At 50.8% G+C, this 16,124-nt stretch overlaps 1 protein-coding gene across 1 annotated transcript in view; it reads left to right on the forward strand.

Moving 5' to 3' along the window:
- Nucleotides 1–16,124, forward strand: part of ELL (elongation factor for RNA polymerase II) — a 40,484-nt gene that overhangs the window by 12,848 nt on the left and 11,512 nt on the right. Inside the window, exons 2-6 of the mRNA XM_088535690.1 lie at nt 4,163–4,210; nt 9,113–9,234; nt 9,527–9,690; nt 11,988–12,241; nt 15,091–15,215. Of these exons, the coding sequence (XP_088391816.1) occupies nt 4,163–4,210; nt 9,113–9,234; nt 9,527–9,690; nt 11,988–12,241; nt 15,091–15,215 (713 nt within the window). The remainder of the gene's footprint in view (nt 1–4,162; nt 4,211–9,112; nt 9,235–9,526; nt 9,691–11,987; nt 12,242–15,090; nt 15,216–16,124) is intronic.

Genomic DNA, 16,124 nt, shown 5'->3' on the forward strand with positions numbered 1-16,124 from the left:
TAAAGATGTTCAAACGCTGCGCGGCTGGTAGGCAAACACGAGCGCTGAAGACTCCTTGGTTGCTCCTCTCGGGAGGCCAGCTTTGCTAATTGCCTCCTAGTAAACTTGCCGTCCCCCTGCAGCGCCCTCGTTTCGCGCCGCCAGGCTCTATTCAGAGGTATTTCCCCGGGGATTTATATATTTTGCTACTTGTAATGAACTTTGGGCCGCCGCCATACGAGTCCCTGGAGAGTCTGTGCCAACGAGGCGCTGGATGTTGCTTGTTTTGGTGTGTCGCTTTGCAGGGACCTTGCAGTGTGTCCAGAGCAGGACGGTGGGAGCGCAGGTCTCCGGGATGCTCCGTGGGGATGTGCGCGAGCCGCGGCCGGCACCGCCTTCGTTATCCACCCTCATCACCCTGCAGCTCTGCTGAGGAGCAAGGGGATGTCGGGGAGGGAGTTTATTTGCACCTACTGCACAGATGAAAGAGTTTTATAAACCAGGAATAACCAGAGAATGAAAGAGCAGCCTCGCCGAGTCGGGATGTTAGTGTGAAGTGCCGGAGTTTGGTGATTTGGTTTTTCTTATCTTTGCAGCTGGCCCTGACTAGGCAGGAGAGCTGGAAATGGCCCTGCTGGCCTTGGCGTTAGGTGATTGTGGAGCTGCTCTGTGCGTTGGAATCCTTGCTACTAATTTTAAATGTTTGTGAGAAGCTTTGCGTTCGGAAAATAATTCCCTCGTTCCAGCATAACGAAGGACACGCTTTCCTTTGCTCTGTTTGCTCTGCAATTGCCACTCTCAGCATCCAAGAAAACAGACAAATACCCCAATACTGAGCACAGGCAAATATTTTCCATATAGCGCTGCCTGCAGTACAAATTCCCGTAAATGCAGAACTCGTTGGAACGCTGCGTTTAACTCTTTGCCTTTCCCCAAAGGAGCAGGGAGGTTCCCAGCCGGCCGCCTGACCGGAGCGTTCCGGGTGTCGGGACCTTCGTGTCCCGCTCGCGGAGCAGCGTCCGCCCGGCCGCGCGCTCCGTCCACACGTGCTCCCGACGCCTCATTCCCGCTCCCAAGCGGGAATATCGCAGCACGGGCTCCTGCTGGATGTTGCTAGAACCTCGCACCAGCTTCCTCTGATCTTTCCAGGAAAGTATTTGAAAAGTTTTGTGTTGCCTTTTGTGGCTCTTATGGCCGTTTTGGAGCACGCAGATCTGCCACGTTCTGGTGTTCCTGCTGTTGCTCCGTGTTGTGTTACCCCTCGGAAGCAGAGCTTTTACTCCTGAAAATCAGAAGCTGTAAGTAGCTGTAGGCTTATGGAAAAGCTGGGAGGGGAGTTTGTCTCCCATTCCTGGGGAACCTGTTACACCGCGAGGCGCCGGTGCGCAGCGCTCGACCTGCTGCGTCCCTGCTCGGAGGAAAAAATAATGGGGTGATTTATGTCTTCATCCTGTTCATCCTCCCATTGTTATTCTTGGCTCCATTAGGTCTTTAGACTAACAAATTTCGGCTTTGTTCCCCCGCAGGACGAGCTGCAGACCCATTTGCTGCTCTTGTCCTGCCTCATCTGCACCCGGGCACCAAGTCCCGCCAGGATTCTGGGTTTCGGAAAGCTCCGGGTGAGGGAGATGGGGCTTGCAGGGACACTGCAATAGGGCACAGAGCTGCCTTTCTAAAATAAAACACATGTACAATATTATTTAAATTGTAATTTATATAATGTAATTTATTGAGGAATGGAAAAACAGGCAAAAGAGCTTGTTAGTGGCCACTGAAGGTGGGTGGTGGGTGGTTTCCCTGGGGAAGGGGACTTGGCTGGCTTTTCAGAGGATGGTGACGTTTTTTTGAAGTGACAAGAACTCTTTCCAGCTGGGGTTTGCGCCTGCTGGAGCATTCAGGAAAGTTAATCCAAATAAGCTCAGAATATGAGTTGAAATACGGCTTTAATTCAGTGCAGCTTAGTTCATCTGTTTGCTTTTGTTCTGAATGAAGGTGTCCACCCAGGAATTTAATTTTATCCAATACAAGTATTAAATTCAATTCCCTAATTGTGCTGGGGGGTGCGTGGAACCTGCTCCCAATCCTCCTGTCTCCGTTGGGATGCCGGGATCCCCGGGATCTGCCGTTCCCGTGGGCACCGGGCGGGATGGAGCCGCGGATGCCCCTGCTGCAGAGCACGGGAGGTGGCAGCCTCTGGGCACGGAAAGGGAGCTGGGAATGGAGTTTTCCAGGAGCGCAGCGGGGTAAAGCCCTGCTCAAGCTGGCCATTTAACTGGCACGGAGCCTCATCTCGGAGTTAGAGATTGCACTTCCAGTTTCCAACCATGCAAAAAGGAGAGTCGGGGATTTGTACGTTCCGCAGTTAGAGCTTGTCCTGGTTTGTGTAGCAGTCCTTTATTCCATCACCTCTTCATTATTCCCCTTACATACCTCACATTATCTTTTTATTCCACGTGGGTAATTCTCCAGATTTACACGGAGAACTTCATGACGTTGTAATTAGCAGTACCAGATATTTCCTGCGATTTCTTTAACGCGATTTTCTTCCGTGCTCTCCGCAGCGCGTTCCCGTGCGCCCGTGGCCGCGCACGCCGACACCGGGAGCACAAAGCTGGCCGGGCCGCCGATGAGCCGCGCGCTGTGGTATGCGGTGTCGTGGCACTCGAGGAATTTAGTGATCTCTGTACGAAGAGCAAGAAGTTGTTTATTGTTTCTTCATAAAGGTTATTTCATGCCTGCAAAATTCACTGCACAACTCAGCAAGTGCTGTCAGCTCCAAGCAGATTCTTACTTGCTCGTTCAGTTTAGAGATCTAATGACTTTGGGTGCGATGCAGAGCTTTTAAATTCTATTAGATTGGTTCTTAAAAGGCACTGAAGACTTTGCCTCGTTACGAGCTTATTCATGTGCAGTAAAGGATTTTTCCTTGCTAGTGACGTTGTTCTTTGCCACGGCCACCTTGCCGTTCCCTGGACTCTTCCCCCTTGGGCCGAGGCCTTTGGAAGGCTGGGGAACTCGGGGGCTTTCCAGCTGTTCAGGTTCTGCTGCTGGATGGAAATGGGGGTCTCTGCAGATCTGCAACCCTTCTGTGCGGAGCAGCGCGGTTCTGCGTGGGCGCAGGCGTCACCCCGGCGCGGCCGCACGCGCGGTCCGAACCTGCTTGTGAGACGTCGGCGTTTTACGTGTGAAAACGTCTCTGCTGCACGTGGCAACGTGTAAACCCTTCACAAACCCTTGTGACCTCGGGAGGGCTCAGCGTACCCGCGCGGAGCCTGGTTTTCCGCTGCGGAGCGCGCTGCAGGAATGCTGCGGATCTTGGGGATTCTTGGAACGCTCGACACGGCTTAGGAAATAAAACCAACGCCGTCACCGTACATGCAAAATTAAACCCCCCAAGCCCTCTATCTTAGCGTGATTTGATTTCATGAATTCTCTGTCCCTAGAGTAGAAACCTCCACCACGGGTTGGAATTGGAAAGCCTCGGTGATCGCTGCAGAATCCCAGCAAAGCAGCGCTAAAGACCAGGCTTTAGTGTCTTGGCAAAACGACCAAATAATGGAATTCAGTCGTGTTGCTGCCCTGAGCAGGCAGTAATTTAACTTGCCAGGAGTGTGGCTTCCCAAAACGTAAGCAAATTGGTGTAAAGGCAGAGCCCGGCTCCTACGTGGGCAGTGTGAACACAGTGTTTTGCAATGGTCGTGCTTTGCTTCTGCCAGGTTCCTGTTGGGGGAAAAAAGGTAATTTGTGTAGTGCCTGCTCACACCGAGAACTGTAATATTTTTTTCCCTTAAACATCCCGTTTTAACCGCTGCGTTAGGTGGGAGCTGGGCATGGGCAGCCGAAGTGTGCGCTGGAAACGGGGCGTAGGGCTCGGCGAGGAATCCGCACGGAAACGGGCCCGGGGCGTTTGGCCTCCCCTGGACGGGGTGGACGGTTTTCTCTTTTGTGGTGATTATTTAAAGCAGAGGTAAAACAACAATTTTATCCCTTGTTACGTACAAATGATCATTTCAGGAGTGTGTGTTTTCCCACTTGGAATTCTGCGTATCTCCTAGAACCCTTTCCCTTAAAAAAAGAAAAAATATTGGTGAAAAATCAGTGGTTACCAATCAATGGTTATTTTGACAGTGAATGTTGGAACTTTTAATTTCTCTGAGGTAATCTGTCTGTCTTCTCTTTGTAGGATGCTGTGACATCAAAACCAGTGATCCAGTTTCAAGGAAGCCAAGGGGTAAGTTTGTGCACGAGCTGCCTTGGGAAGCCCTTCACCGCGTTGCTCATCCCCTTGACAGTGAAATCCCTGTCTGAACGTGCGTCCCGTGTAGCTCAGAGCAGTGCTGGGATTCCAAAAGATGTGGAATTCCTACGTGGTCCAGGCAAGAACATTTGCTCGTTGATTACGTGGGTTATTTCTCAGTGAGAACTTCATTTCCTCCCCTGAATTTTCTAGCATTGCTAAATCCACGGCTGTGCGAAGTGATGCAAGTGTGGCTGGTGGTGAAACCTCCTTTTATAGGGGCAGACTGTTGTGTAGGAGCTGAAAGCGTAGCGAGGTGGCAGTGTCCTGAGCACAGCACTCATGGAAGCACCACGGGAACACCCTGCCAAGCCTGGGAAACCTGGCCCAGGAATTTGAGGCTGCAGATGCCTTGCAGGTAGTGCTTGGGGGTGTTACGAAGCAGCTGTGCAGCTTCTTTGAGCATCAAAACCCTTTTTCTATTTAGGAGTCTAGTTTCTCTAAGTTGTGTTCCAATGACTGAGCTCCTCCGAGGTATTTATAGAAGTTTGAGACTCTCTGTCGTTCCGGCTTCTGACAACGCAGAGATTTAATTGCTAGTTTTTCTATTAAAGTAATGCAACACTTCAGGGAACTTTAAAAATGTCATTTATATGTCTTTTTAAGTACAAAAAAGGTGTGTATTAACTTGGCTGCTCTGCATAAGAAAGGGGAATATAATTTGGTGTTGGCTTCACTCTAAATGTGCTGCGTGTTGATGTGTGAGAATTGAGTCATCCTCAACGTCGTGTGCAGAGAGGCTTAGGGATAGGAAGGAAGGAAACAAAATGCCACTTCAAACTCCATCAGAATATGTTGTAAATTTTCTAGTTTGTGTTTTTTGGAGCACAATTAAGCTTCCAGAAATGCTGAATTAAGAGCATATTACAGTCTAGCATGTATGTCCCTGCCTGTATTTTGCCTTGTGCTGTTAGTGTCACCAGCTCCATCCTCCTGTAACAAAAAGGAGCAGGAAGGAGCTGGTTAGCAAAGTTCAGAAGAAAAGTGCAGACCTTTCTGTCACGCTTGATAAAAGAGCAATTTTTTTCCCTATGTTTAGAATTAAACTTTCCAGAAAGCTTAGATTAAAAATCTGCAACTAAAGTTTCACGGAATTCCCCAGGCAGCAAACGGAGCTTGTGCGGATGCGGATCTGATGTTCCAGGCGAGCCGCTGGCCCCGTGTGCGCCCTCCTTCCCCTTGCAAAGCCCCAGTGCAGCTTTTCCTGCAACGGCCGGAGCTCCCGCGGAGCCGCCGCTCCTGCCTCATCCCCCTGCTCCAAGGTGGGACAAACTCCAAAGCGTCCCGGAGCGGCGGGAAGCGCCGGCTCCTGCGGCCGCGCGGCGCTCCAGCGCCTTCAGGCCTGGCAAAGCCGCCCAAAAAGCAGCGCGGTTGCCTAAAAAAGACCCCTTTGCGCCCGCGCCGCGTTACAGCCGAGGCCGCCGCTTCCCCGGACGAGTTTCCGTGGCGGGAGCCGTCAGCTGCTGCCGTCGATGCCGGAGCCGGCGCGGAGGCTGCCATTTAAAGAGCAGAGCGACGCGGGGACACCGCGGGGACGCTGGCGCGGCGCTGACCTCCGCGCCTCGTTTGCAGCTGTTTAATTAATTGCACTGTCGAGTAAAGGCCAAAGGTAGGGCTTTCAAGAAAGCACAGAGCGGCTCAATTGGGGCACATAGAAAGAGCTCTTTGTCCCTTCCGTATTATTTTTGCAGGGTATGACAAGGAGCTGGCAGCTGCGTAACCATCTGTTTTTAAGCGTAGTACTCATATATGTCAGGATTGAGCCTTGCTTTAAGGCATTAGCAGCAGGGCTGTGAATACTTTCTGGAGCGTGTTCCGTAATTTGGGCTGAAAAGATAAAGCTAAACGCAGGAATTGAGCAAGCTCTCAAGTTCGGATGATCCCAGCAAAACTCTTTTCTTTAGCTGCTTATTTTTGCAATACTTTTTTCCACGCACTCAATTATTTTTTTCCCTCTTTGCCTTCCTATTTCACTTCCTAATAAATGTTGCTACGGAGACAATTTCTGTCCAAATTTTGAGGCTCTGGCACAAATGTCAGCATGTGACTTGGAGGAGTGTGCAGTGATACCAGATTTTGAGAGTGAGCCCTTTCTTCCTGGGTAAATAAATAGCCCTATTCCCAGTAAATAAATATCCCTCTCCCTCGGGCTGCCTCTCCTCCTCCGGGAGCCTCCTTATTTACTGATCTCGGTGTCTACGGAGGGTTCTGCTCGCTGTGTCCCTGTTTTCCTGGGCTGTTTCCAGTGCTCCGGCACAATGAACTCTGCCAGGGAGACTCTGAGCTCTTATTTCCAGACAACAGCTCCCATCCTCAGTCCAACGGAGCAGGGAATGGGGCAGGAACAGGCCGTGGGGCCGGGCAGGACAGTCCCTGTCCCCAATGCAGAGCTGCAGCTCCTGGGGTTCGCCTGAGGAGCACCGCGTTTGTCACTTACCCATCCCCAGCTGCTGCTTTTCCTCTGGTTTTGTAAATTTATATGGAGTTTTGCTTAGAGAGATGCACGTAAATCAGCATTTTAGAGCTCCAGTACCAAGCTGTTATAAATGGTAGCAGTTGATGCGGTGCAGAACTTTACAAGAAAGACTAAAGATGTTTCTATTTTGGGTAAAAGTGTCTACTGAATTGGAGATGAGGCTGGGTCGAATTTGCAGGTGCTGACTTGAAAAAAGCGCCAGGATGGGGGGAGGAAACGGGCTCCAAGTACGTGCGGGTGCCGAGTTCTTAAATGTGACTGTCGGGGGGGGAAATAACAAAACGTGATTGGAAAAAACTGTATTTTCCCCCTGTTTCTTGGCATGCCCCGTTGGTATTAATAGAAGGTGAGATTGCCGTTCAGAGCGAGCTGTACACAGATGAATGTTACTTGAAAGAAAAAGCAGCGTCACATCTGCGCGGGGCTGTTCTTGGGTGGCTGCACCGGGTCCCTCCGCGCCGTTACCGGGTTCATTCGCTGGCTTAAGAAACCTTCTGTTTCAGCTAAAAATAATTCCTAGATAACGGCCATTTTGCATATGCTACACTTTTCAGTACTGAAACAAGCCAAGTTTAACGATAGTGCGACTGCGTCACTTCTCATTTTGTCCTTTGAAGAAGCTGCCCTGGCGGGTACAGAAATCATGCAAAAATGCCAAGGTTCAGGGCTCTCGTAGCAGCCAGTTGTAACTGCAGCAGATCAGCGTCGAGCAGGGCGTTATTTTAGGATGTGAGTTTATGGTTTGGTTACATTTTAGCGTTTTTTTGCAGAAACCTGTTGCATGCAGCACAATTCTAGTGTGGGTTGAGGCGGGTTGAGCGCCCTGCTTCGCTTCGTGCCTGTTTGCACTGTGCCAACGGGCCATAAAATGCCATAAAACACCATGGGATACCCGGGCTCTGCTGTTTGTGCCCGGCCCAGGCTAGGGAAGGCTCCTGCTTTGAGTCAGGAGCAGGGCCCAGTGCTGGGCACGGCCGATGGGGCTCGCGGTGGCCAAATCAGCGCCGGGTATTTTTAGACTGGGACACTGGGACACTCGTCCTTCCGGTGCCGCGCGGCTCCGGTTCGGGGCTCCTGGCGCTCGGGAGAGCCCAGCGCTTGGATTTCCCCCTCGCTGCTCTGGGACACGTCCCCTCTCGCTGCGTTTCCAGCGCTGCCCGTAGCGGAGGCCGTGGAAAACCACCCAAACGCCTCCGGGAAGCAGCGAGCGCCTTCCCAGCAGCCCGGAAGAAATTCCAGCCGCTGTTCGCTCCGCGGCATCCGCTGGAGCCGCCGCGACCACCCAGCCCCGAGGTGGTGGCCGAGCTGGGAGCCTCGGTGTGCGCCAGCGCCCCGGCCTCCATCCCGTGCGGAGTTCGCCGCTGCGAGCCGTGAAATCTCTGCATGGAGTTGGAATCTCTCACGGAAAGAACGAGCGTGCTACCTGGTGACCCGAGCCGTGCTCTCCTTAGTGCCGGGTCACCAGCCCCAAAGAAACGAGGCCCGAGCGCTGCCAGCGGAACGCGACCCGCGGGAGCAGGTCCGTTCCGAGCCCGGGTCGATCCGGAGCCGGGTCAGCTCCTCCAGCAAGAGCGTCCTGGCCCCACGTGGAGAGGCAGCGGCCACCAGCCCCTGTCCTCAGACAGCCGGGGCTGCCCGTCACGTCGCTATAGGGTATAGGGTGTGTATATACGTGCGTACATATACACACACATACACGTGGCTATAGGGTATAGGGTGTGTATATACATGTGTACATACACACAAACATACATGTGGCTATAGGGTGTGTATATACGTGTGCACATATACACACACACATACATGTGGCTATAGGGTATAGGGTGTGTATGTACATGTGTACAAACACACATACACGTGGGTATAGGATGTGTATATACGTGCATACATACACACACATACACGTGGCTATAGGGTATAGGGTGTGTATATACATGTGTACATATATGCACACACATACACGTGGCTATAGGGTGTGTATATACGTGCATACAAACGCACACATACACGTGGCTATAGGGTATAGGGTGTGTATATACGTGTGTACAAACACACACATACACATGGGTATAGGATGTGTATATACGTGCGTACAAACACACACATACACGTGGCTATAGGATGTGTATATACATGCGTACATACACACACATACACGTCGCTATAGGGTGTAGGGTGTGTATATACGTGCGTACAAACACACACATAGACGTGGCTATAGGGCAGCGCTCTGCTAACTCGCGTCCTGCCCTCGGCGCTCCGCGCAGCGATCCCTGCGCCCCGTTTGCCGGGGCTCTGGAGCGCCGGAGCGGCCGCGGGCGTCGCGTCGGTGCCTGATCCTCCCCTCTCCCCCCGAGCAGCACATCGCCATCCCGAGGCCCGACCGCCCGGCCGAGCTGCGGACGTTCACGTTCTATCTCTCCAACATTGGCAAGGACAGTCCCCAGGGGAGCTTCGACTGCATCCAGCAGTACGTGTCGAGGTGAGTGGCAGCCCGAACGGAGCCTTTTATTTGGTTTTATTTTTGCTACTTCTGTAGAATCATCACTCACCAACTTGAGCAAACTGCAGAGCATGTTCATTAGTTCTTTCTTTTTTTTCCTAATCGTTCTGCACACTTGGCTAAGGAGGTATTTGCAGAAGATCTGTTCACCTGTCCCAGCTTCTTTCTATCTTGCACGTTTAGAGGAGGCAGTCTCCGTTACTGGCCAGCCATGGCCCTGTCCCTGTTTGCAGTGCCGGGGCGCTCTCTTCCATGCTTTCCTCTTTTGCAGCAATGGCAACATCCATCTGGACTGCCTCGGGAGCATACAGGACAAGATCACCGTGTGCGCTACGGACGACTCCTACCAGAAGGCGAGGCAGAGCATGGCGCAGGCGGAGGAGGAGACGCGCAGCCGCAGCGCCATCGTCATCAAGCCGGGGGGCAGATACGTGGGTAAGCGGCAGCGTCGTTTCGGAGGGGCAGCCTGGCCGCGGCAGCGTGGAGCAGGTCTGGCTGCAGGTCGTGGTGCTGCTGTCCCCGCGCTGGGCGTCCCCTTGTCCCTCGGCTTGGCTCTGTTGTGCCGGGGCTGCTCCTGAGCGGGCAAATTTCGTATTTGTCCCCTGGGGCCATTATGTGTGTCCTGCTGAGGCACCGGCGCTGTCCCACGTCGGGCGAGCGGCGCTCGGGACGGTCACAGCAGCATCTGGAAGCAGGTGGGAACAGGCCGTGTTAATCAGCTGCCTGCAGCCCCCGGGATATCGAGGAGGAACCAGAAATGTGATAAGGAGCAGCGGGCTGTACGAGGAGCCTGTGCACACCCAGCGTTGGGCTCGGCTCTCTGCTTGCCTCGCTCCGGACGCGGTGCTCACCAGAGAGCAGCGTTTCCCCAGAGCAGCACTGGGGTTTTCCTTGGAGCTGGCTGCCTTTTCCGCAGCCCGTGTGCTCTGGTAGGCAGTTGCTTCTCGGAGGATGTCTGTGATGAGAAGGGTGAGTTGCAAAACGTAGAGCTGCCCCTGACTCATTGTTTTATCAGCCAAGTGCTCAAAGCGAAGAAATAAGATAGTAATCAGGAAGGAAATGCATTGATTTCCTGTAGACTAGAAGATTATTTTGTTTAGCTCATATTTGAGAACATTACTGTAAGTGGATGAAGTTGTTGGGCTTATGAGAGGGAGAGAGAGGGGGAAAAAAAAAAAAAAGATGATCAGAGCAAATTGCTTCCCAGAAAGATACAACAAAACTTTGGTCTTAAAATACCCTCAGTTACACGTTCCCCACTCCGAAATGGAGGTGCAGCCCTGTAAAAAGCCCGTGGTTTTCTCCGTGCTCTCGCTGCACGCTCTGGCCGCAGCCCGAGGTGGAAATGTCACAATGTGTTTTTGCTGTTCATGACCTGGCAGGAGCCAAGGCAGTTCTAGAAAGCTTACGAATCTTCTCGTGTCCTGTTTCTGGAAACGCGGTGCGGGCGAGCTCAGTTCTGGGATGGTTCGTGTGGGAACTGTTGTTTTTCTCCCTCTCGCCATAACTCGGCCCTGCCGATGAGGGGTCAGACTTACTTGCATCAAGCTGATGTGTAATAGGAACCTAGGGGCTCTGGTTATGCAACCTACATTTCAGTAAAACAAACATTGCAGACCATCACCGGCGTCTTTAGATGACTCAGTTGAAAACGCTGCTTCCCAGCCGTGGAGAACTGCCATGCTGAAAGAAAACGCCAAAAAAATCTTGCACTAAGACACAAATCCTGCAGTGCTCTTGGTGTCCTAGGGAAGGTCGCTGAGATGAACCAAGGTGAGTGCTCGTTGCATCTCCATGCACCTGCGCCTTGGCACCTCTAAACAGCTCTGACCTGCACCTTGGCACCTCTAAACAGCTCTGACCTGGTGTTTTTCTCTTGGCAGTTGCTGGCAGGGACCTGGCGTTGTCTGTGCTGTAGTAAGTGACAAAGTGGGACTTTGAGGACTCTAGTCATTCTTTTTGCTTTTTAATGGTAGTAGGAGGAATGAGTTCTGGAATAACGGAGCCAAAAGGGCGAATGGCATTTGGGATGGAGTTGCAGCAGCTCGTAGGGATGATGTGAGTTTTTAGGCCAGCTGGTGCCTTCCCAAGTGAGTGCAGATCCAACGGGAGGGCGACGCGGTCGTTGCTGCGGTGCAGAAGGGGTTAGTCGTTAGCGTGGCCGGCACACTAATGAATAGATCAACGTACGGGCCCGGCCCGGTCCGTCCTGTGCGGGCCGGCGGGGGAAGGGACGTGACCAGCCCCATAAAGTTGCTATTGTTCCAAAAGCAGAAACATCTGCGGGAGCCGCCGTTTCGCTGAGCTCAGCAGCAGGGAGCAGCTCGTTGACTGCTCCGGGTCCTTCCACTCCATATTTCGACTCTTCTGCATAATAATGCAGAATTTTCCTCTCGTTGGGAGGGGGAAAAATGGCTAGATTAACCGTGGGGACGCGTGCACTTGTGGTGAATAGAAAGCGGGCGAACAAAGAGCGCTTTATGCAGGCTTGGAGCCAGCAATGCCCAGGTCCGCAGTGCTCGGTGTTGCTGTTTGCTAGTTACAAGCTTGTCCCAAATCATCAAATTCCCGGGTGGTTCCTTGCTCCGGCTGCGCTCCGGGACCCCGCGGGTGCAGGTTGTGTTTGTCTTCCCTTGTATCTCAGGTGCTCCGCGGTGACCTCTCCTATGTGCTGCCACCCCCTGGCCCTCGCGAGGTGGCTGCTGCTCTTCACTCTTCTCATCTCATTTTAGGCAAAAAAGTTCAGGTGCGTAAACCTGCACCGGGAGCTTCCGATGCCGTTCCGTCCAGGAAGCGCCCGACGCCCGTCAACCTCGCCAGCGCGATCAAGAGAGGCAATAGTGCCATTTCCCAGAGACCCTTCAAAGACAGGGTTGTGCACTTACTGGCACTAAAGCCTTATAAGAAACCTGAACTTATTCTCAGATTGCAGAAGGATGGACTTTCTCAGCAGGACAAGGATTTGCTGGACAACCTTCTGCAACAGGTTTGTACTCCGATGGAGGCAACAGTTTAGGTAAAAGGAAGTGTCTTCTCGGAACAGTAGTAAATTGCTTATTAGTAATGTGTGTGTGTCACAGCTGCAGCCTATTTCTTTTTTTCTTTAAAAGGAATGCCAAACGAGTTACAATCTGGTACTAATTTTTTAAGAGGTAGTGGAAGGTTCTCCGTGTTGTATACTCACCTCATCTTGGGTGCACGCAGCTGGGTTCAGCTCACCAGATCAGTCACATAAGAGGAATGCTTCTAGCTATTCTGGAGAGCTCTTTGAAATATTATAACCTGTAAATCTATTGCATTTTCATTAACGTGGACATAAACACGCTGGCTTTAGCAGTGTTGCTCGTGAGGTGTGAGGATCATGGAGCTCCCTCTAATCACACAGTTTGTGTGTTGGGAATGGGATCCCTCCCTGGCTGAATCAGGGCTTTACCCTTCGAGCCACGTTGAAGGTGCCATTTCAGGCAGTGCAGTAAATACCTTTATTGCTTTCACAGTGTAAAACCCATCGTGGATGTTTATTTAAATGCTGCAGCTACCCTCCTTTTGTATTGGAATTCTTTTTTTTATTCCTTTCCATGACTGAGAAGAATGAGGATTTAGTTTGGACAAGGGCACAGGCCAGATTGTATTGAAAACGGAATTACTGCTGGCATTGCTCGCTCTCGGCTTGGATATCAATCCTCTAGCTCCATTCCCTTAATTTTCCAGCACTGCTAGAATTATTCTGAGCACTTTTTGAATGCTATAAATATGTCAAATCCTGGAAATGCTGTTTTGGGTAATCATCTTTTATTGGTGCTGTTGCAACCCGCAGCAGCCTGGCACTGTGGTCAGTAGCGTCTCCAGCGTCAGCCGGATTGGGGTAAATGCTGATTTGGCTGTAAATATCTTGCTTGTAAACTTATCTCCTTTCAGCACTACCAGGGCTCCCGTCCACAAGCAGGCACAGATAAGCTAAAAATTACAGGCTGTATTAAAGCTCCATGTCTAAATACGTCTAGGTGTGGGTTTCCTGGTGCTCCCGCATCTCTCGCAGGACTCTCTGTTCCCGCTGGCCCTTTTGCCTCGTTTTGCAAGGTTTCTATTTCGGGAGGCCCGGGGTGGAGCTTGCAGAGTCGCACACAGCAGAGCAGGGAGGCAGCGGCCCCGGTGCAGGGAGCAGACACGGGGGGTTTTGCCGGAGCAGCGGCCGCGTCGCGCAGGGAGAGCAGCCCCGCGTGGGGAAACACGACCTGGCCCCGCTCGCGTCCCCGGGGCCGGCGCGCTGGCGTTTCTGCGTGTAAAACACAGCTCAAATTCTTCTTGTGTTTTGGCTCAGGATTTTGGAAAGCTGACAGAACCGAAAGGAAAAACAAAGTGTTCGTCATGTAAACTGATAACTTGTGCTTTTTTATTTTTTGCTTATTGGGAGTGCTTTGCCGTAATTACTACTCGAGCTTTCTGCTTTCAAATTTGTAGATTTACAATATTGGGTGAAATGCTCTGTAAAGCAAAAGCAGAGGAATTAACAGCATCTTCAGTTAATTCAAGATTATTTTCACTGCTTCATTTGCTTTTCTGAGGATATCTTCCAGCTGTGTGGATAACACCAATTCATAAATGCAACCGTCTCCTGAATGGAAGAGCATTAATCCTTAAGCAGCATCTCCACTGACTGAATAAAAGCATCCTCCAGTTTCAAGTGTAATATTAATATAATGGTCAAACCGAGGGGCTGAAACTGAATCTGAGACTCCGCTCTTGGCCTTCCCAGTGGCTCAGCACAGCTGTGAGCATCGTGCTTGGCACTTGTGCCTCAGTTTCCCTCTCTGTAATGTGGATTCAGTACTTGGTTTTGTCCAAGCCCAGTGGTTCCTTCCCGATTCCGAGTCCTCTGCAATCACCAAGCAAAGGTTGACTGAGGCTGCACAGAATTCGTGACAGTTTAGTTGCTACATTCAGCAGAGCTTTCTGTTTTGTATTAACATTGTGTTTTCATATGAGTAACCTTCAGAGGTTAAAATTTCAGTCAGGCTGTGGAAATACTGATTAAAGGGATAACTCCTAACAAGCTGTTTCCATTCCCGTACAATTCTGCTGGTTCCAGCAGTGTTTCCACGTAGGCTCCGTCCCGAGTTTTATGGGGAAAAACTCCACATGATAGAGTTGGATGAAGCGTAGAAAAGCTACCCGCGCGTCTGCGCTGAGCTGGCTGCAGCACATGAGATAGGTGCGAGCAGTTAACTGCAAACCCTGGATTACCAACTGGTGAGCACAGGGTTTGCTCTGTGAGCCCCCAGGTACATCAGATTTACGAGATGTTCTCTGCTGCTTCTCCAGAAAGCATCTTTCCTGTTCTGTTTTATTTGTTCATGAGGAGCCCTCGTCTGGCAGTGGTTAACCAGCCTGTCCCCAATTAAGTTCCCCTGTTGGCTGGTAAATTGCATCATAAGTTCCCCTGTTGGGTGATAAATTGCATCATTTTAGCTCTCGGGCAGGCTGGCTGAGTGGGCTGCTGCTCCCCATAGGGTCACTTGCCAGGTATTTCCATAAACTCCCATTGTGCCATTCCAGGCTATGCATCCGTGCTAAATAATCTCTTTACATATGTGACTTGCTTCCCAGGAAATTTGCATATGCTTTGCAAATTAATATTAAACTACTTATATTGACAAGTAAGGCAAAGGCGCAGTTTTATTTATGTTTTGGAAACAAATCATTTAGTATTTACTTGTTCACTGACACCACTAACTACAACTAAGTCTGCTGAAACTTTGCCAACATCTTAGATAGTCTTTAGAGAAAGTGCCCAAGTTGCATCCTAACTGTTTTTGCAAATTGTTTTTGTTCCAGGTGGCAAATCTGAGCGCCAAGGACAGCACTTTCACACTGAAAGACACTGTGTACAAGGAAGTGCAGAAGGACTGGCCTGGCTACTCTGAAGGAGATCAGCAGTTGCTGAAGAGGATCCTTGTTCGGTGATTATTCCATTTCTGCAGTATCATTTAGCGCTTGAGAATATCAGGCCAGGTCAGCTGCTCTAGATCAGAGCAGCAGAAGTCAGTTGGGCTTCAGTAAACTGGAATTACTTTACCATAAAGTCTGGCTGTCGTCCAGGCAAGTGCAGAAAGTGACGGAATTTGGAAATATCAAAGAGGATGCAGCCTTCAGTCTCTATATGTTCTTAAATTACTAGGTTGCAGCAGATTTAATATGTTATAGCAAAAGCTACACAAGAATGTGGATGGGGAGAAAAATGTTGCTATTAAAAGCCAACAGTGGTTTAGAATCCTGGAAGAGGAATGGATTAAGGCAAATGTATCCAGTTCCACTCTCCATTGAAAGTCTCCTTCCCGTTTTCCGTATCTCCGCGTACGCGGCTTCCTGTACAGACCACCTTGGTTTTGTTAAGGCAGCAAGAGAGAAATGACTCTGCAGTCGTGTCCCCTCGCTGCCATCATCCCTCGTTGTCCTGCTCAGCTCCTTCTGTGTCCTGCTCACGTGCATTCTCCTGTTCTTTGAGCTCGCTCTTTGGAGACTTTGCCACCTAATTTCTGTAAATTCTGCTATTTGGATGCCTTTTATTTTCCCTTTTCTGCTCGTCTTCTCTGCGTTGCAAATTCTATTAGGTATCACAGAGTCAGATCCCCTGCAAGACTGAGGCTGGGTTGTAAAAAGGGATGCACGAATGTGGTTGAAAAAGCACAGCAGAGTTTAGTTCTGCAGAACTCCGATTTGAGCCGTTTTGGGTGATTCGAAAGCACAGCTGGCTCCAAGATGAGGCTGCGTTAAACCAGTGAGATTTTACACTTGGTGTTCTGCAGTGCTAAAGGAAGATCCAAGTGGGGTAACTAATTTACACGGCCTTGATCTTGAATGGTAATTAA

The sequence above is a fragment of the Tinamus guttatus genome, unplaced genomic scaffold (assembly GCF_059628265.1).
Source record: "Tinamus guttatus ecotype Peru unplaced genomic scaffold, ASM5962826v1 Tinamus_guttatus_pri_ptg000643l, whole genome shotgun sequence".
Taxonomy (NCBI): domain Eukaryota; kingdom Metazoa; phylum Chordata; class Aves; order Tinamiformes; family Tinamidae; genus Tinamus; species Tinamus guttatus.